The sequence below is a fragment of the Plasmodium relictum genome, assembly GCF_900005765.1.
Source record: "Plasmodium relictum strain SGS1 genome assembly, chromosome: 14".
Lineage (NCBI taxonomy): Eukaryota > Apicomplexa > Aconoidasida > Haemosporida > Plasmodiidae > Plasmodium > Plasmodium relictum.
The window spans coordinates 458,188-478,870 of NC_041692.1; the positions used below are offsets into that span (position 1 = coordinate 458,188).

The 20,683-nt window shown below is 17.7% G+C and overlaps 7 protein-coding genes across 7 annotated transcripts; 3 read left to right on the top strand and 4 right to left on the bottom strand.

Annotated features, from left to right (window-relative positions):
• Positions 1-774: 774 nt before the first annotated feature.
• Positions 775-2,895, top strand: PRELSG_1412000 (conserved Plasmodium protein, unknown function; the record flags this gene model as incomplete). Its single annotated transcript, XM_028679171.1, has 1 exon — positions 775-2,895. The coding sequence occupies one exon, from the start codon at positions 775-777 to the stop codon at positions 2,893-2,895; it is 2,121 nt and encodes a 706-aa protein (XP_028534911.1).
• A 1,053-nt stretch (positions 2,896-3,948) lies between these two features.
• TERT (telomerase reverse transcriptase, putative) lies at positions 3,949-10,422 on the top strand (the record flags this gene model as incomplete). The annotated part of the gene is made up of 1 exon (XM_028679172.1): positions 3,949-10,422. One exon carries the CDS (start codon positions 3,949-3,951, stop codon positions 10,420-10,422), a length of 6,474 nt encoding a protein of 2,157 aa, XP_028534912.1.
• A 614-nt stretch (positions 10,423-11,036) lies between these two features.
• On the bottom strand, positions 11,037-12,431 carry PRELSG_1412200 (conserved Plasmodium protein, unknown function; the record flags this gene model as incomplete). The annotated part of the gene is made up of 1 exon (XM_028679173.1): positions 11,037-12,431. The coding sequence occupies one exon, from the start codon at positions 12,429-12,431 to the stop codon at positions 11,037-11,039; it is 1,395 nt and encodes a 464-aa protein (XP_028534913.1).
• Positions 12,432-13,232: 801 nt separating this feature from the next.
• PRELSG_1412300 (conserved Plasmodium protein, unknown function) lies at positions 13,233-13,780 on the bottom strand (the record flags this gene model as incomplete). Its single annotated transcript, XM_028679174.1, has 2 exons — positions 13,233-13,444; positions 13,624-13,780. The coding sequence occupies 2 exons, from the start codon at positions 13,778-13,780 to the stop codon at positions 13,233-13,235; spliced, it is 369 nt and encodes a 122-aa protein (XP_028534914.1).
• A 549-nt stretch (positions 13,781-14,329) lies between these two features.
• Positions 14,330-15,291, bottom strand: PRELSG_1412400 (cop-coated vesicle membrane protein p24 precursor, putative; the record flags this gene model as incomplete). Its single annotated transcript, XM_028679175.1, has 4 exons — positions 14,330-14,515; positions 14,667-14,837; positions 14,952-15,069; positions 15,146-15,291. The coding sequence occupies 4 exons, from the start codon at positions 15,289-15,291 to the stop codon at positions 14,330-14,332; spliced, it is 621 nt and encodes a 206-aa protein (XP_028534915.1).
• A 707-nt stretch (positions 15,292-15,998) lies between these two features.
• LipL1 (lipoate-protein ligase 1, putative) lies at positions 15,999-17,231 on the top strand (the record flags this gene model as incomplete). Its single annotated transcript, XM_028679176.1, has 1 exon — positions 15,999-17,231. The coding sequence occupies one exon, from the start codon at positions 15,999-16,001 to the stop codon at positions 17,229-17,231; it is 1,233 nt and encodes a 410-aa protein (XP_028534916.1).
• An 852-nt stretch (positions 17,232-18,083) lies between these two features.
• PRELSG_1412600 (conserved Plasmodium protein, unknown function) lies at positions 18,084-20,000 on the bottom strand (the record flags this gene model as incomplete). The annotated part of the gene is made up of 4 exons (XM_028679177.1): positions 18,084-19,334; positions 19,469-19,501; positions 19,660-19,721; positions 19,877-20,000. 4 exons carry the CDS (start codon positions 19,998-20,000, stop codon positions 18,084-18,086), a joined length of 1,470 nt encoding a protein of 489 aa, XP_028534917.1.
• Positions 20,001-20,683: the final 683 nt, after the last annotated feature.

Here is a 20,683-nt window from a genome sequence, read left to right on the forward strand (position 1 = left end):
CATGTTTTTAAAATTTTAAATAGACGCATATATGTATATATAATAATTTAAATTAAATTTTTTTAAATTTTTTATTATCAAATAAGATTTCTATTAAAGTTAAATATATGGATATACATATATTCCTTAAAAATGTAGCAAAATTCCTTTTTTATTTAACATTGTTAACTGATGAAAATTATATTTTCATTACAGAAAAAAAAAAGGAATATAATTCCTATAAAAAAAATAACTTTTTAAATTAGTCTTTAAAAAGATGCTTTTATGAGAATTTCTATATAAATCAAAAATATACTATATATTAGCATTTATATATAAAATTAATTTTGTTTCTTTTTTTTCTTGTTAATACATTTATCGTTTATTTAAAAATAAACGATAAAATAATTATTGAAAAAATATCTTAATAAATAACAATAGTTTTTTCTTTTAAAAAAAAAAAAATGTTATTTTCTTGCCGATATGCAGTATCTATAGTATACTGAAATATTTTCTAGTTTTATAAAAATTGCTCCGATCAATATTTTTCTCTTTTAATTATTTTAATACATTTTCATTTCATTTCAATTTTATATTATTCTATTTTTATCTTGTTTTAATATATATTTATTTTATTTAATTATATTGTAACCATTTTTTTTTTTTTTTATAAATTGTGATAAATAATATATTGCCAGTTATTTTGTAAATAAAGATATTTTTTCTTTAATAGAATTTAATTAATTTTTTTTTTTTTTTTTATATATTATATGTACATAAATACATTTATTGAAAATGAATGAAAAAAACAGCATACCTAATGAAATAAAAGATATTTTGGTTTCTCTGCATGAAGAACATATGAGCTTTCAAAAATATTTATTAGTCATAAAAAATTATATAGATGAAGATCCTATTAAAAATTTAAATAATATAGTTGAATACATTTTAAATAATATAAATATAAGTAATATTAGAAGTAATATATGTTATTATTTAGCAGACATAATAGTATATATTCAAGAAGTAAATAAAATTGATAATAATAATTATAATGAAGAATTAGAAAAAAAGAGTTGTAATGATTTATATTATTCTGAATATAGAATAAACATAAAAGATGAGAGATTGAAAAAATATGTAGTAAAAGACTTTAGAAAGGAGTTAATAATAAATTGTACAAAAAATTTAAATTATTTGAAATTAATGTATGTGATTAGTAATAATATTTTACCAAAAAATGGCTATGTTTTATTTATTAATATATTTCATAAACACGAAATAAATTATCAATACAAGTTATTGTCCTTAGAATATTTCGCCAATATTGCAAATCAAATTAAATTAGAAAGAGCGAAATATATAGCTCAGATTCTTCCTCTTGTTTTAGAAAAATTTTATAATATAGAAGGAGAACCATACTTTAATGATAATGTAAATAATTTAGATATATTAATATCTGTATGTAAATTTGTTAATATTTTATGTGATGAATCAATTAAAACTCAAGATGATGATAGACAAGATGTAGCTTTATATTCTATAGTTGCTTTTATTATGAGAATAATAAATTATCATAGTGTTGATTTACCATTAAACAGAAACGTTGAAAAATTATTTAAATACATAAATTATGAAGATATTAATTATAATGAATGTTTAAAAGAATATTCGGAAATAGGTAAAAATTTTTATAAAAATAAAAATGAAAACTTAGTTAAAGATTGCTTATCATCTTTAATATGGAGACTAAGTATAATTAATCCAAACCTACCTAGAACATTAGAAAGAGTAAATATTTTAATACCTAATACAAAAGCATGTGTATTAGAAAATTCAACTTTAGAATTATCAGTACTCTGTTATTTAATTTTAATAGAAAAAGTAAATAATTGCTGTTTTCCTCTTGTATTTTCAGAATTATATTTATTTAATTTAATGATTAGAAATAGCTATAACTTAATATTATGTGTTCCTAAAGCGAAGGAACGTATTAAAAATAATTTACTTATTAAGGCATATCATTTTATTTGTGTTTGCTCTGTTTTATCTAAAATTATTAAAAAAAGGTTTAATGAATATTATAGTAATATTTATAAATTTAAATGGAGACCTTTTGATTTTCTTAAAAAAATTTATGAAACACTTTATGAAAATAGTAATTTAAAAATATATACAAAAATTGTTTATTACTGTATAAGTAATATTATGAGAAATTTTCACTGGGATATTTTTTATTCATTATATAGTAAATTATTAGTTGAATCAAATTCTGATAATATTAAAAGCACTATTTCATCTTTCATTAAAGATGAGTTGTTTAAGCAAATGTCCTGTGTAATTAAAAATGTTGATATAAAAGAATCAAATAAAAAAGAATATGCATTAATTGATAATAATAATAATAACAATAATACAAGTGATATATATTTATCTTTTGAGAAGAAACAAGAAAAAAAAGAAAACATTGAAACTTTTGATAAAAATGAAATTAGTGTAAATAAGATAGGTAATCAAATAAGAAAAATTATCTTTACATTAATAAGTGAAGAATCAGTAATTTTATATATTGACTCAATTACTGTAGCATTAAATATAGTTAAAATGATTTTATTAAATAAAAATTTTCATCCTTTTTATAAATTTATTTTAAATTATGATGAAAGTTCTAGTTGTTTTTTACAAAACAAAATTAAGTATTTTTATGAACAAATTAAAATAGAGAAAGCAATGTTATTAAGTGACAAACAAAAAAATGAATCTTTATCTTCTAATACAGAAGAGATGCTAGAAAAAGAATTCTATATAAATAATACAATAAATAATATTAATATCAATAAATTAGAAATTGTTGTTATGCTTTTAGAGGATATAGAAAAAAATATTGAAAAAATTAGGATAAATAAAAAAAATTAATTATTCCTTTTTATTGATTTTATTTTATTTGTAAATAACTTTTTTTTTTTTTTTTTATTGTATTCACTTTATTTTAATGTATGCAAATATATACATTTAAAAAAAAAAAAATTATCCATATAATTTCTATTTTACATTTTTTATTTTTATAGTTTATCAAAAACTTTAGTTTTTAATTGTACATATTTTTAAAACTTCTTTTATAGGATTTAAAATACTTTTCATTTGTGTTATCACTCTTTTTCTAAATATATATAGCGTATTCCTTCATACAATAATATGAGGTTTTTTTTTTTCTTTAATTTATTCCAGTATGTAAAATTAATAAATTACTCATTTACTAATTTGGTCTATAAATTACTGAACTATTCACCCATCCAGTATTATGTATTTATTTTTTTTTTTTTATTTTAAAAACTTTTTAAGTTTTTGGAAGTTTTTTTTTAAAATATGTTAAAATTTTGAGCCAGAATATATGTATCAAAAATTATTTGAATTTTTTTTTTTTTATTTTTATAATTTTTTGACATTTCATTTTAGTAACTTTAGTATATTTTATTCTTTTTTTTTTTTTTTTATTTTTACTACTCTATGTTAAGCTAAGGTTTTTTTTTTTTAATTTTTTTCTTAGAATCTCGATATTAATAAGAGTAACAAGTTTATATATGTATATGTTTTTATAAATATTTAAATACATAATATTTTTATAAACTTAATATAGTGCATTTGAAGATTTAACAAGAGAAATTAAGTATATAAAGAAATTTTAATAAAATGAAAAGAAGAATATTTTTTTTTCTAAAATGAAAGTAATGGTTTTATTAAAAAATTATTCACTATAAAAAGTTTTATGCAACAATTAATGTTTAGCTTTGAAATTTTTTAATTTTTTAAACATGGAATTTTCAGTTATTTGGTTATAAATAATACCTATAAAAGTAGAGTAATTAGATTATATGTATTTTTCTATTATTATAAAATCTATTTTAAATGGTTTGATAATAACTTAAATTATAAAATATATATAACACATATATAGGTTTTTTCTCTAATATGACTAATGATTTATCAAAAGAAAATTACTATTTAAAGAAAGTTTTTAAATGCACAGATAAAAAAATAAAAATATTTAAATCCTATTTAAAAAATAAATTACAAATTAATTCATATACACTTGGTGAATTTTCTCTTATACACGATGAGAAGTTTCAAAAAAAATTCTTATCAAGTATTCTAAAAAAACAAGTAATTTCTAAAAAGAAAAAAGATAAGTTATATATTATAAGTGAAATAATCTTGAATAAAGATTTTTTTCAGGATAATTTTTACTTTCAATATTTTTTAAGAAATGTGTTGCTTCTGGAAGATTTATTATTAAGAAAACTAGAAAATAATTTGACTGATGATATTTTTTTTAAAGAAAAAAAAAATAACTCTATAAGTAATTGGAAGCAGTGCTACAGTCAAATAAAGAAAAAATTAAATGAAAAGGGAATAGATGAAAGAAGTAAAATTTTCAATAATTCTATTTTATTATTTAATTCAACTAAGTTTTCTTATGAAGATAAAAATTGTTGTGACTTCTTCTACAGTTTAAGAGTATGGGATATTTTCTTTGATTACGTTTCTTTTGATTTTTTAAATTATTTGTTGTCCAATACTCTTATTTTTATATCTGATTTCTTTTTTAATAGTACTTATAAAAAATTTTCAGTTCAAAATTCTTTTTTTGTAATTATCAGTCAAATAGAGTTAAAATATGAAAATGACAAAGAAATAGAAAATAAAATTTTTTCTAAGAAAAGAAGATTATTTTACGATACAAAACAAATAAAAATAATTTACCAGAAAGAAAATATAAAAGAAAGTGAAGATGAAAAAAATAAGAAAGATGAATGGAATACAAAAGAAGATATAACTAAAGAGGAAGGATGCCAAAGTATAAATATAAATTTAAGAAATAATGTAAATGGGCATGAAAAGAAAATAAAAAAAAATTGTATCATAAAAGGGGATATAATTAAGCATGAGGAAGATAAAAAGATTAATTTCTTGGAAAAAAAAGATTTAATTACAGATAAGAATAAAAAGCATAATTGTAATATAAAAGAAAGTGTTGTAATTAAACATGAGAAAGACAAAAAGATAAATTTATGTTCTTATAAGAACTATATAAATAAAATAAATGTCAAGAAATGCATTAAAGAAATGGATATACTTCATAATTGTAAAAAAGAAAAAGTCTGTTCAAATGAAAAAAAAAAAAAAAAAGACAAAAGTAAAACAGATAAAAAATATAAATATTTGTTAAAAAAGAGAAAAAGAGAGTTTAAAATTAATGATTCTCATACATATGTAAAACTTTTATATTTACTTCAGTGTAGTGGGCGAATATTAAAAAATGATGTTTTAAAAGAAATTCAGGAAATTCAAAATGAAATAAATGAAATAAGGAAAAATAGAAATATAAATTTAAATAAAAGTAATGTAGTTAAAAGATTAAAAATAAAGAAAAAAAAACTTGATGAAAAAGAAAAAAAAAAAAAAGTTATCCTACCCCAGATAAAATTTTTTTACAGTGATGAAAAACAAGATGAAGAATTTCATAAGGGCAAAAAATATAATAAAAAATGTTTAAATGATAAAAAAAATTGGAATAAAATAATAATAAATAGAAACAATATATTACAGCATAATACAACAAATAAATACAAAAATTTTTTATTTAACGAACATATTATCTTTGATAAAATAGAAAATACATCTTTATTTATCTACCACTTACTGAATTATATATTTAAATCAGATCAGAAGTATTTTTATCATAACAATTTTATTGATGAATATAAGCAAAAAATTTCTAAGCAAATCAAATGTTTTACAAAAAAGAATGATATTTCATCCATTATATCAAAAAAAGATGTTATATTAGACACAACAAAAAAGGATAAAAGATTAATAAATGCAGTAAAAAAAAAAAATAGACATGAAAATATATTGTTAAGATTGAAAAAAACAAAAATACTTAAATATGTATATTCTTATTTTGAAGAATTTGTAAATAATGTAAGAAATACAAAGTTTCAAAAGGTATATGATAAATTTTTTCCAAAAAAAAATACAAAAAATAGAATTGCAAAAATTTTTAAGATAATAAAGTTGCATATAATAAAGAAATATCACATCATAAATATACGAAAAAACAGAAAATTTATAAGACAGAAAACTTACGATTTTTTTTTTAAAAATTATGATTTTCTTTCATTTTCTTTTAAAACATATAAAGTTATTAATTTTATTGTATATGTAACTAAAAAATGTATACCTGTTAAGTTACTAGGGAAAAAGCATAATTTCAAAGTTTTCCTAAATAATATCAAAAAATTTTTACTATTTCATTTTAAAGAAAGTTTTTCAATGGACCAAGTAATGAAGAATATCAAAGTAAAAAATATTTTTCAAAAAGAAATGAATAAGTTTAAATATAATAATACAAAAGAATATCCAAAAGAATTAAAAAGTATGAATAGGCTGCAAAATGTTTTTAAATCATTAGAAAATAAGAAAGATTTAAATTATCAAAAGTATATAAAAATAAACAGAAAAATCAATTGTTATACAAATTCATCACCTTTTGATATATTAAAAAGACAGTATTTTAATAAAATTAAAAAAATTAATATATCAATTCAAAAAAGACATTTAATGAATAGATTAATATATTTTCTCTTTAATTATTTTATTATGCCTATAATTAGGAAATTTTTTTTTCTTACTAAATCTGAACAAACTGTTCACAAAACTATTTATTTTGATAGGAAACTATGGAATTATTTCACAAAAATTTCCAATTTTTCTTTATATCACCAAAATTTTCGAAGTAAGAAAATAAAAAAAAAAGAAGAAAGAATATCAGATTTAAAAGAAAAAAGGAAAAAAGTTATAATTAATCAAAGAGGGAAAAATAGGAAATATAAGAAAAAAGAAATTATTAATAAGAAAAAAATACAAAAAAAAAAAAGTAAATCACTTTATAATGTTAAAAGTAACAGAAAAAATAAAATAAAAAATGAGATATTCTATGAAGCAACTGATATAAAAAGCAATAAAACAAATAATGAAATAAGAAATGGAACTAAAGTGTTAACAAATTGTTCCGAGCAAAAAATTAATAAATTACATAAAAGTATCAATAATTTATATAATATGAAAGTACTAAATAAAAAAAATGTTAAACCGTATTTAAATAAATTTTACTATAAAATAAGAAAAAAATATTTTTCATTACGAAAAAAATATATAGCTAATAGGATGAAATACAAATTACAACCAAAATTAAGAAAAGAATTTCTAAGTTATATTAACTACGCTACTGAAAAACGGTGTGTTTTAAGCTACATTAGTAAATATTTTTTTAAAAATAAAAAAGTCAATTATATTAAAAGATTCAATAAACTAATTAAAAGAATAAAAAAAAAAGTTAATAAAAATGTATTTGACAAAAGGATAATAAAACAGGAATGCTGTAGTCCCGTTATTGTAGAAAAAAAATTAAAAAAAAAGAAAAATATAAGTAGCATTACCGGGGAATCAAATCCTTTAAAAAATAAAATAACGTTGAATAAAAGAAAGTCTATAGATAAAAATAATAGAAATAATAAAAAAAAAATTTATATATATAAAATGAAAAATATTATAGAAAAAAGAAATTTTTTGCTTAAATTGAATTCGATTAATCATTTCTTTTCTAAAAAATTAAGAGTAAATTGGGTACCTAAAAAAAAAGGGTTAAGACCATTGATTAATTTATCTACTTTGAATATACCTGAAAGTGTAAAACATAAAATCTTGGAAGTTTTAAAAAATAAGAAAGGTAGCGAATTTTATCTTCATAATATTTTAAATGATTTAGAAAAAGATAAAGAAAAAAAAAAAAGAAAAAAAAAATACAATAGAAAGAATTTTAATCCTGTATCATTGAATAATATATGTAATTTTTCTTTGAAATGCTTAGGTAATATTAGGCATAATAAAAGTTCCTTATTTAAAAATACTATAACAAAAACAAATGAAATAGAAGTGAAATTAAAAAAATGGTTGAATTACATAAAAAATTATTTTTATTGTAAAAAGAAAACTAAAAAGTTTATAAAAAATAAATTAAAAAACAATAAAAGAATTTATGCATATATATGTGTAGGTGATTTCTCGAACTGTTACGAGCATATAAATCATAATTATTTATTTAAAATTTTAAAAATTTTTTTTGAAGATATATCAAATTTTGAATTTATATATTTATTTAAAAGATCATTTCGCTTATTTAATAAGAATTTAAATAATTCTTTGCTATCTTATTATCCAGTTAATGTAGAAAAATTTGGTATTCATTATATAAATAATCTAAGGGACTTAATTGTTAAGTCAAATAAAAATTCAATGCATAATTTTTTATTAAAGCAATTATTTAAAAACAAATCTATGACTGATATATATATATTTGTTGATTCATACAAAAGCGTTTTGGTGGAAAAAAGAGATATATTTATGACTATTATAACTGTCATTAGATATTACTACCTTAATATATATTTTAGTATTAAAGAAATAAAATATCAAAAAAAAAATATATTTTATTTTCAAATTTTTAAGGAAGAAAAAAAAAGAGATATATATTTTAGTTTACGTAATATAAAAAAATTAGAAAAAATAAAAAAATTAAATAAGCATGAACTAGATGAAAAAAATTATTCTTATACGGTTAATAACAAAATAAATAGTTGTGGCAATGATGAATTAGATGCAACTATAACTCATGAAGTAACTACTAATAATAATATAATAAATGATATTTATATAAACGAAAATAATAGTAATATAAATGACGTGAATATTGAGAAACCTATGAGAAAAGGAGCTTACAAACAAAAATATAATGAATTATCTAAATTAGAAAAAAATAATTGTTTAAATAAAATATCTTCAGAAAAGCATGTCTTAAATTTTTTGGATAAAAAAATTATTAGTAATATATGTGGTTTGCCACAAGGATTTAGTTTATCCAATATTTTATGCTCTTTGTATTATGCTTATTTAGATAAAAATGAAGAGTTTCAAAAATTACTTTATGCAGAAAATCAAAACGAGAAATATTCCTTAAAAAAAAATAGTGTATTAAATTATTTAAATTTGAATTCTTTATTAATTAGATTCATTGACGATTTTTTATTTATAACTCTCAACAAAAAAAATATTAGAAACTTTAAAAATTTGTTATTAAAAAAAAAAATATGGGGAAGCAATATCAATTCTTCTAAGACAAAAATTTTTAAGTTTCCATTAATTTATAAAAATAATTTACTAATTAATAATCCTATGAAGAAAAATAAGAAAAATACAAAAGTGAAAGTCAGTACTATTAAAATTAATGTAGGAAGGTTAAAAAAAGATAATAGTTCTGATATATACAATGATATTTTAAATAACAAAAAATGTAACTTATTATCAAATTTGTGCAAAAAGAACATGGGCATTTCCGATGATATGAAATCAGATAATTATAATACATATATTATAAATAATATAAAGAGAAAATACTTAAATATATATAATCATACACATAAAGTTCAAAATGTAAAAAAGAAAAATATTAGAAAAAAAAACAAGAAAAAGAAATTAACATCTACTGAAATTGATAAAGTAATAAAAAATTTAAGTAAAAAAAAAAAAAAATTAAAAAAAAATTTGGATAATACTAAAAAACTTAAAATTAATAAGGATATTAAGAGATTAAAAAAATTAAAAAAAATGATCAAAAATCAAAAAATATTTTCTGTTGATTCTTTAGAATGGTTAAATAACTCGTATACTTTTGATTTACTAAATAATTCAATACACAGCACTTCATATCCTTGGAAAAATAAAAGTGATGCAACTATTAGGAATCATTTGCACTTGAACAATATATTATTAGATAAAAACAATACAAATACATTTATGAAAAATTTGGTAGAAAATAGAATAGTTAGGGATATTATATCAAAACAAAAAAAATACAGAAAATTATATAAAAATAAGCAAAATATATATTTCTGTTATAAAAAAAACTTTATTTTATTAAAAACATCTATATTAAAATTCATTTGCTCTATTAAAACGTTAAAACATATGTTTAATGCTTTTTATAATGCTAACTATAACACCAGATTTATATTATATTTAATTACTTATATGAAAAGATCATTAATGAAAAATAAAAAACTTAAATTTGTCAAGTTATTTTTAATTGAAACAGCTATAGAATCTTTTCAATATGCTAAGATTTATATGAGCAATAATTCGCTTTATCCTTGTTTAAAACTTCTCAGAAAAATTAAGAGGAGACTGTTAAATAAATACAAAACAAGATATAAAAAGTACCTTTTACGTCAATATCATAATTTGTTTAATATGATTAAAAGAGAGTTGTTTAATTATTGGCCTTATATGTTCAAAATTAAAGGAGATAATAAACAAAAAAAAAAATAAAATTCATCATTAGGATAATTCATGTAACAAATGGATAATAATACAAATAATATTAATAAAGATATTATCTTTCATTAAAATACTGTAAACCAACGGTTATTTATAAAAATATTATTATTTAAATAACAAAAAAAAAAAATAAAATAAAATAAAAAAAAATAATAAAATAAAATACCAAAATAAAATAATAAAATAAAATACCAAAATAAAATAATAAAATAAAATAACAAAATAAGATAATAAAATAAAATAAATAAATTGTATATATGTATATGTATATATCTTGTTATAATAGCATTTTTCGTAAAAAAAATTATTTTTTAAAATATTCTAGAAATAAAATTTGATTTTTAAATGTAATATTATTTTATATTTTTTGTACACAAATTATTTTTTCTTCTTCTTTGTAAAAAACATAATATTTTATTTTTTTTAAAAAATTTGTTAATTTACATTTCCATATTATTTGGATTTTTATCTAATAAAAAAAAAATACACAAACTTATATATATATAGTATGAAAAGGAGTATTTATTTAATATTCATGAAAAAATTTTAAATAAATAGAATTAAAAGAATATAGTAAACATATATATATATATTTTCTCCTTTTTTTAAAGTCTTGGTTTTGTTTCTAAAGAAATATTAGAAATCTTTTTGAGTGCTTGTAATCTTCCTTTGTTTCCTATTCTTATGTTCATTAATCCTTTTTTATTAATTGGGTAAAGAGTATGAGTTATTCCCTTGTAATAATATGGCTTATAGTCATATTGATATGAACTAGGTTCTCCTGAATTTTTATAAACAAGAAATGGATTTGGCTCAACAACTCGGGATGCTCTCCATTTGAATGGTCTAATATTACTGTAATAATTTTGATATTTTCTCCTGATTATTCCATGGTATTTTTTAAAAGAAATTTTACTTTGTTTTCTACAAAAATAAACTACATTGGATGGTATTTCTAAAAGTCTTCTATTTACAATATTCCAATATTTTGGAGCAGGAATTACTTTTTTATGAGGCAAATAATTTCTTGATACTTCTTCAAGTGCTTCACTGAGTATTTTGCATGTATTTAAATCTTTATCAACAAAAGAAATAGAATTTAAATTATATATAGGAATTGTACTATTCAACTGTAATAATGCTTCAGTAGATTCTTCAATAAGAATGTTACTAGAAGAATTTGGTGTATACCCATATATCCCTGACGCTATATTTGGTAAAATAATAGAAGAAATACATAATTCATTTAATTGCCTTAATGCATTAGAAAAAGAATATCTTAACTTATTAGAAGATATATAACAATTTCCTTGCCAGAAATAAGGCATAATTAAAAAAGCTAATAATTTAACTTTATCACTAACACTATGTGGTTTTGTTAGTATTAGATCACCTGTTTGTAATGTTTTTGAATTCTCTATTAATTCTTTAAATCTCTTTTCATTATTCATAGCTTCTGAACCATTTAAATATTCTTCTTTATGTTCATTTAGTATTTCTATTCTTTTTTTCACTAAATTCTTAATAGATACAAAAATTTCTTTTACTAAATGTTTTCCTCCCTTTTGCAATATATATGCACCAAATCCACTTAATGGTATGAAATTAGAAACCATTGGTATTAACATACAGTCACTTTCTTCTTCAATTATGTCATTATGTATTATTTTTATTGTTCCAAATTCATTTAATATCATATTTTTCATTTCATATTGATATTTGTCTTTTATTAAATTCATATCTAATAAATCTTCTTCATCTTTTTCATATTCCTTATTTTCTCTTTTAAAGAATAAGTCATTTATTTCACTTTTTTTATTAGGGAATATTTCTTTCATTACACTTCTATTCTTTCCTTCTAGTATATCTAATGATCTAATATAATCAATGTGATACTTTAAAGCTCTTTCATTTATTAACTTCAATTTTTTGTTTAAGTATGAACTACCAAAATTTCTTTTATCAAACGATAAAACTTTTATCAATTTATTTATTTTCATTATTTCTTAAACATTATTTTCTTCTTTTCAAAAAATCATACTACTCTATTTTGGAAAATGTCAATAATATTTTATAAAAACATATTTAGCAATAAAATTCTTCTTTATAAATATATACCTTATTTTGCTATATATCATAAAAAAAAAAGAATTAAAGATAAAAAAAATTATAATTTTTTGTTAAAATCCTTTTTTTTTTTTTTTTTATTATTTCTTTATTATTTTATATATCATCTTAAAAATATAATTTTTTTTTTTTTTTTTTTTTTTTTGTAACATTTAAGAAAGAAAAAAAAAATAGATGTAAATTGTTATTGTTCATTTATACTTTTTTTTTATATATCATTATTTCTTTCTATGAATATTTTAACAAAATCATATGTATACCATAATTTATTTTTTTTATGTTTTATTTAAAAGTAAAATATTTAAAGAAAAAAAGAAAAAAGAAATTTTCTTTCAAAAAGATGATAATTATCATTTAAAATTTTTAACATTTTATTAATTGAAAAAAATCACAAGGTGTTGTAAGAATAAAAAAATAAAATATTAGAAAATATTTTATTACTTAAAAAAAAAAAAATAAGGAAAATGATAAATTTAGAAAAAAATGAGAACAAATAAATATTTTACAGAAATTGAAAATAATAATATTTAAAAAATGCTCAGTGTTATATAAAATGTGTATGATTTTAATATTAACAAGATAATCATTTTATTATATAAAATATTATATAAAAAAGTTTAAAATTTAATAAAATATGCACTATATATTTTTTGTCTTTCCTAATAATTATGGTTCTACTGATCTAACATCTTCCTATATCCATTTAATTCAAATACTTTAATCAAATCTCTTATAAGATTATTATTTACTCCTTTTACTCCATGTTTTGAAAAAACCAGAGATAAATCATTTGATAAATTCCCTACTCCACTTTCGACATCAGTTAATTCATAATCGGGGTTAAGATTAGGATTATTTTTAAGTAAATTTCTTAATAATGCTTCATCTATATATGCATATAAAAAAAAATATATTATAAAAATATTCATATTACATAAAAATTATTGTGTATACTTTTTTATATGATTACAATTAAAAGAAACAATAGTAAGGCAAAAAAAAAAAAAAAATAGAATAAAATAAAATAAAGACTTATAAAAATAGAATTAGAAAAAAAATGATAACCTTCTTTTTTAAAATAAACAGTTTCTTCTGCTGTTCTATTAGTATCTAAAAATTTAACTCCTCCAAAATTCCTTTGATACATTAAATTTATCATGTTAACAAATTTGCTATTTGATTTATTTTTAATAAAGATATTCCTAGTAATTGAAAGTATCATTTTCTTAGCTATATTTTAATCTCTTAAAAAAAAAAAAGAAAAATTTCTGTATTTTTTAATGTAAATATAAAGCTATCTATATTTTTATAAAGTATGTAAAAAATATTGCTATATTTTAAATGAAATAGTCATATTCCACAAATAATAAATTATTTTAAAGTAAGAATATAATTTTAATTAAATATAAAAATTATAAAAAGGGAATGTACATTTTTTTATGTTAATTCAAGAATATTTCATTTCATAAGCACATCATTAAAACTTTTTTTTAATAATTAGATGATAATAATTTTTTCAAAAAGGGGTATCAAAATTATAATTTTTTTATTTTGTGAATAAATTTCATTTTTTTTTTTTCTTTTTTTCTTTTTATTTTTTGTAAAAATTGTACTTTAAAAGAAAAACTTTATAAAAAATTGTTTATAAAAAAAAAAAAAAAAAACAAATTTTTTTATAAATAATGAGTGTTTTGATTAAAAAAAAAAAAAAAAAAGAGTATAATACTCATAATTTTTATAAGTTACACATTTATATAAAAGAAAAAAATAATCAAACAATAGTTTTTATTTCAAAGAAGGATTTTATATAATATATATGGATTAGTGTTAGTATAATTAGTAAAACAATTTGTATTTCTGACCAAAGAATTAATTTTGAATTAATTTTTTCGTTAAATTGTTTATATAAATGAGCTTTTTCCATCATTCTTTCTTGTTCATCATATACTTCTAAAAACTATGAAGTAAAAAATAAAATACATAAATTTAAATCAATTTTTAAAGATAATAATTAGGGTATATACTTATATATAAATGATTTAAATAATTAGTTGAATAAATAAATAAAATGTTATACATAATGTATAAATATAATCTGTTTTTCATACCTTTTCATATAAATCATATGCTTCATCATTTATATTTTGCACATCATCAACTGTGCTTAATTCAGATTCATTTACTCCATGGACTTCTTTTACTCTTAGATTAAATATAATTGTTAAATCAACGTTACTTTTATTCTCATAACAAAAAGAATGCATACCAGATGTTGTAGCCTTTTTTTTTTTTTTTTGTTATTTTAAAATATGATAAAGAAAGAGAAAATGTAAATATATATATATACATATATGTATTAAAATATATATATATATATATCTTTTTTATTTTACCTGAAACTCAAATTTATCTTGGTTGTTTGTTGATTTAAATAAATACTCATTTTTTTTATTTTGATTATTCAAAATAGTTATAATACAAGATGCGTTTGTGTCAATTATTTCATATGATCTAGTAAATATATATATAAAAGATAAAAATGAAACAAAGAAAAAATAAAATAAAATTTTTTTTACTATTTCTTTACCCAACAATAATATTTTTTGTTTCAGCTTTAAAATGAAAACAGTCTTTTTCATGTGACATTATCGTAAAATGTGTACAACATATTTTTTGAAATTTTAATAGCAAAAAAAGAAAAATAAATATATGATTATATTTTAAAAAAATCATCTTCCAATTTAAAATTTTAGATATATGTTTTCTTAGATAAGTTTAATAATACTAATATATACAGTAGTATTTTAATATGCTCTAAGTAATATAGCCTTATTCCATGTATTTAATAAAAATTTATAAGTTTATTTCTTTTTTATTATTGTAAATTTTGTTCTTCAAATTTTAGAAATTTTCTTTTTCTTCTGAAATAAGCAATCTTACTTAAAAATTAATATTTAATTATATCAATTGAGAAAAAATTAAATATATAAAAAATAATCATTTTAAAACATTTTCTCTTAATATATATAAAAACAATAAAGTATAATTATTCTTTTTACATATATTTTTTTAAAGTAGCGTATGCATCTTATTTTATAAAATTAAAAAACAGGTATTTGTGTATCTAACATTAATACAAATAAAAAAAAAAAAATATAATTTATATAAAAATAAATATATGCATATATATTTTTAATAAGAAAAATAACATTCAAAAGTAGATACTTTTAATTTTTTTTTTTTTTAAATTTTGTGATTTTTACTGTTTTCTTTTATTGAATAACATTAATAAATAAATTATTTAACTTTTTAAAAAAAATAAAGAAATTTTTTTAGATTCTTCTCTATATTTTGAAGGAATTAAGTATATTATACAAATATTTATGCATAAGCAAATATTAAATATAAATTTTTTAGAGTAATTTAAAGAGTCATTCGAAATGAAAAGAATATTTCATTATTTAAAAAGATGTTATACAAATGAAACAAAAAACACTGGCCCTATTATTTTAATTTCAAATAATCAAAATATCCATTTTAATTTATCTTTGGAAAACTTTCTATTAAATAATTACAGTGATCTATTAAAATATTTAAATGTAAATACAATTGAAAAATTTAATGAGCCTGTTTTATTTTTATGGAGAAATAACAAATCCATTATAATAGGTAAAAATCAAAATATATGGAGTGAATGTGATTTAAAAAATATAAAAAATGATGATGTGTTAGTAGCTCGAAGATTTACTGGTGGTGGGGCAGTTTATCATGATTTAGGAAACTTGTGTTTTACTTTTTTAAATAGTAACATAAATACTTCAAATAATTTCACTATTATTTTAAATACTTTAAAAAATCATTTTAATATTAATGCAAAAACTCAAGGAAGAAATGATATAACTGTAAATGATCAAAAATGTTCAGGTTCTGCTTTTAAAAAAATTAGGGATGTTTTTTTACATCATGGAACAATTTTAGTTAATTTAGAAAAAAATGTTTTAAATAAATACTTAACACCTGATAAAATAAAATATATTAAACATGGTGTATCTAGTATTAATGCTAGAACAATAAATTTAAAAGAGGTAAATTCTAATATTACTTGTGAAAATTTATGTATAGCATTAATGAAGGAATTCATAAAATTCTATAAGAAAGATAATACTAAAGAGAATTATACAATGAATGAAATTAATAATGAGGATAATAAAATAGTAAATAAGAATAATAATGAACAACAAGATATATTGGTTAATCAAAATAACTTACATTATTTAATTAATAATAATGATATTGTTGCAAATAACTTAAATATTCATTATATAGATAAAAATACTAATATTACAAAAAATCCTCAATTTCTTAAATTTTTTAATTTACTAAAAGATTGGGATTGGTGTTATGGTAAAACACCAAAATTTCAAAACAGAATATGTAAGCAATTCAGTTTCGGAAAAATAGAAATATTTTTTGATGTGTCTAATGGTTTAATAAAAGATGGAAATATTTTTTCTGATTGTTTAGATATCAATTTGATAGATCAATTAAAATCAATTTTTAATAATGACATTAAGTATTCGAAAGAAGACATAAAAACGTTCTTACAAAATTTAAATGTAGAAAATAAAAATTCATTAGAAGAAATTACAACATGGATATTAAAGGAATTGTAAACATATATATATATAAATATATATTTTGATTATTCCAATATAAATTTTATTAATTTTTAAAAAATACTAATTTTCTTTAATTGTGTTTCATTTATATAATGTACGTTCATCTTGATCTTTTCATTTATTTTAATATTAATATTGTCCTGGTATTTTATTAATACCTTTTTATTTTAAAATGTTTGTCATATTATTTTTCTCTTTCTTCTTTTTTTATGTAAATTTAAAATTTTAAATAATTAGTTTTTATGAATATATATATATAATTTAATTATTTATTTCAAAAATTAATTTTTTTTATTAGTTCACTTTACATGAAAAAAAAATACAAAAAAAGAAAAAAAAAGAGACAGTGAGCATATATAAATTTATAATTTTATTTTTTCAAATATCAATAAAATTAAAAAAACCAAAAAAAAAAAAAAAAATAATATATAAAATGAAAGAATAAAACATCAGAGAATTTATATATATATATTTTATTTTAAAGAAAAATAAGATAATATTTTTAATGTTGTATTCTAAGGATTCTACTTATTATATTTTGTTCTTTGAATAAATAATTATCATCATTTCAATTATTGATATGCCTATGCACATTTGAAAATTTCGTGAAAAGTATAAGTTCATATAAACGGTATATTCCATTTAAGTTATTATTATTATTATTTAAATATTATTAGCATACTTATTCCAGTGTTTGCTTAAATATATTTTTAAATTCCTTATAAGACTTCAATAATGTTTTAATTATTACTTTCATTTATATCATCTTTTATTTAACTTTTTTTTTTTTTTTTTTCTTGTCTTTTTTCCTATATTTTCTTCTACATTTTTTTTTGTATTATAATTTTATTTTTTTTCTATATTTGGTATCAAGTTTTCATTTGAATTACCTTTTATTTTATTTTTACTATTCTCTTTTACATCTTCATCTGGATTGTCTTTTACAGTATTTTTACTATGCTCTTTCACAACTTCATTTGAATCATCTTCTTCCTTTTTATTAACTTTTTCATGTGAGTTTTTTTTTATTTTTTCTTTTACTTTTTTGTTTAAGTTTTCTTTTATAGTAATATTCTGATAATCATTATCAGCATTTTTATTAATACAGCCACCCTCTAAATTACTTTCTTCATTCTTATCATTATTTAGTATAAATTCTTTATTATTATTATCTTCATTATTTTGTTTTATTTCTTCTGTAGAGTTATTTTCATTTTTATATTCTATGTTGTTTTCGTTTTCATTTAAATCATTTTTTTCTTTTTCATTTAAATCATTTTTTTCTTTTTCATTTAAATCATTTTTTTCTTTTTCATTCAAATCATTTTTTTCTTTTTCGTTTAAATCACTTTTTTCTTTTTCATTTAAATCATTTTTTTCTTTTTCATTCAAATCATTTTTTTCTTTTTCGTTTAAATCATTTTTTTCTTTTTCATTCAAATCATTTTTTTCTTTTTCGTTTAAATCACTTTTTTCTTTTTCATTCAAATCATTTTTTTCTTTTTCGTTTAAATCATTTTTTTCTTTTTCACTGTTGTTATTTTCAAATACATTATCTGATATTTTATTTTTTTTTTCTACTTTTTTTTTTAATTCTTGAAATTGATCTAACCAATTTTCTTCCTTGAAATTGACTTCGTAATTTGTTGATTTTATAGCATTAATTTTTTTTTTAATAAAATTTTCTGTATTCTTTTGTAGAATTTTTGTTTTCTCGTTAAATTTCAAAGGACACCAGAATATTGTTGGATAAGTATTAGTACTAATAAAATTCTTCATTTTATCATAATGATTAATTAAATTTAATTTCATTAATTTTCCTTCATCATGTTTTATACTTTTTTCAATTTTTTTTATATCTTTAACATAAGCAATTATTTTTTTTTCCATATCTTCTAATTCACTTTTTTCAAAATTTTTCTTTTCTTCTTTTATTTTTTCTTCAACCTTTTTGCTTTGCAAATGATGTTGTATTACTGTTTTACTGCTTTTTTCTTGTTCTAGTGCATCTTTAGCTTTTTTTAAGTGATCAAATAATCCTATTTGTAGTAACCTTTTATTCCTAGTTACTGTTGATTCATCTTCTTCTAATTTTGGCTGTAACAAAAAAAAAAAAAAAAAAACATTAATAATCATTTAAATAATAAAGTATTTTTATCATTTATTAGCTTCCTTATATATATTCATCTATATATCCATATACATATGTATATATTATTATTTTTTTTTACCCTTTTTTCTATTTTAAAATCAGGCAAATTATCCTATAAACACAACAAATAAACAAAAAAAAAATATGAGAATAATATATAATAATAATGAATACATATTAAAGTTAACCCAAAATATGTTACATATTTCATATACTATTATTATCTATTTGTTTCTGTTTTATTTTAATAATTATTTTTTATATGCTTACTAAATATTCACTTGAATGCATCCTTTTCTGCTTCGTTTTATTATTATTTTCATCTCTATCATCTATAGATAAAAAAATTTTAAATAAAAAATATAAAATGTAATGAATAATATTTTTAAATAGTAATTTGCCATTAAGTAAAAACAAATAGCTATTTCTATTTAAAAATGAATTTTAAGAAAATAAAAAAGTAATTTAGAATATCCTTAATAATTACCTGAAGATAAGTAAGTTAATCTATTTAAATAATTTACTATTTTTGATTTAATTACATCTCTTTCAAAATAGCACTTTCTTATATTTAATTTCAGTTTATCTTCTTCTAATAAATAATCTTTCATTTTATATTTAATATAATACTTATATATATTTGTATTATAATACTTTTTTTTTTTTTTTTTTAAGTTATATTTTTATTTATTTATTTTTTTCTTTTATTTATTCTTTTTTTCTTTTCTTTTTTTTTTTTTTTTATTAAACTTATTACACTTTATAACGTTAATATTTAATAGAGACTATAGGCTTTCAAAAAAAAAATATATATATATATATATCATATACCATGTATATTTATAATATTTTTCATTAATTAAAAAGAAAAAATAAATAAACTAAAATCTATGTGTAAAAATGAAAAGTAAAGAAATTTAAAAAGATAATTTATTGTAAATTAAAAGAAAGATTTTTTTTTAAAATAACAGTTTTTTTTCTTTTTTTTTCAAATATTTCTTAATAATGATTTCTCTTTCCATGTAATTTTTTTTTTCATATATCAATTAGATTTCAAGAAACAAATTAAGAAAATGTTTTGGATTTATATTTTTAATACAATGAAAAGGATATATAAAAAATTGAAAAAAAAATTTTATATTTTTTAATTAGTAGTTTTAATATTTTTAATATTCAAAATGAATTAATATACATGAAATAAAATAAAAGATAAAAATATAAATTTTTAACATAATTCTTTTCTATGCATAGAAAAGTAAATGTAGTTTTTTATGTTAAAAAAATAAAAAATGAA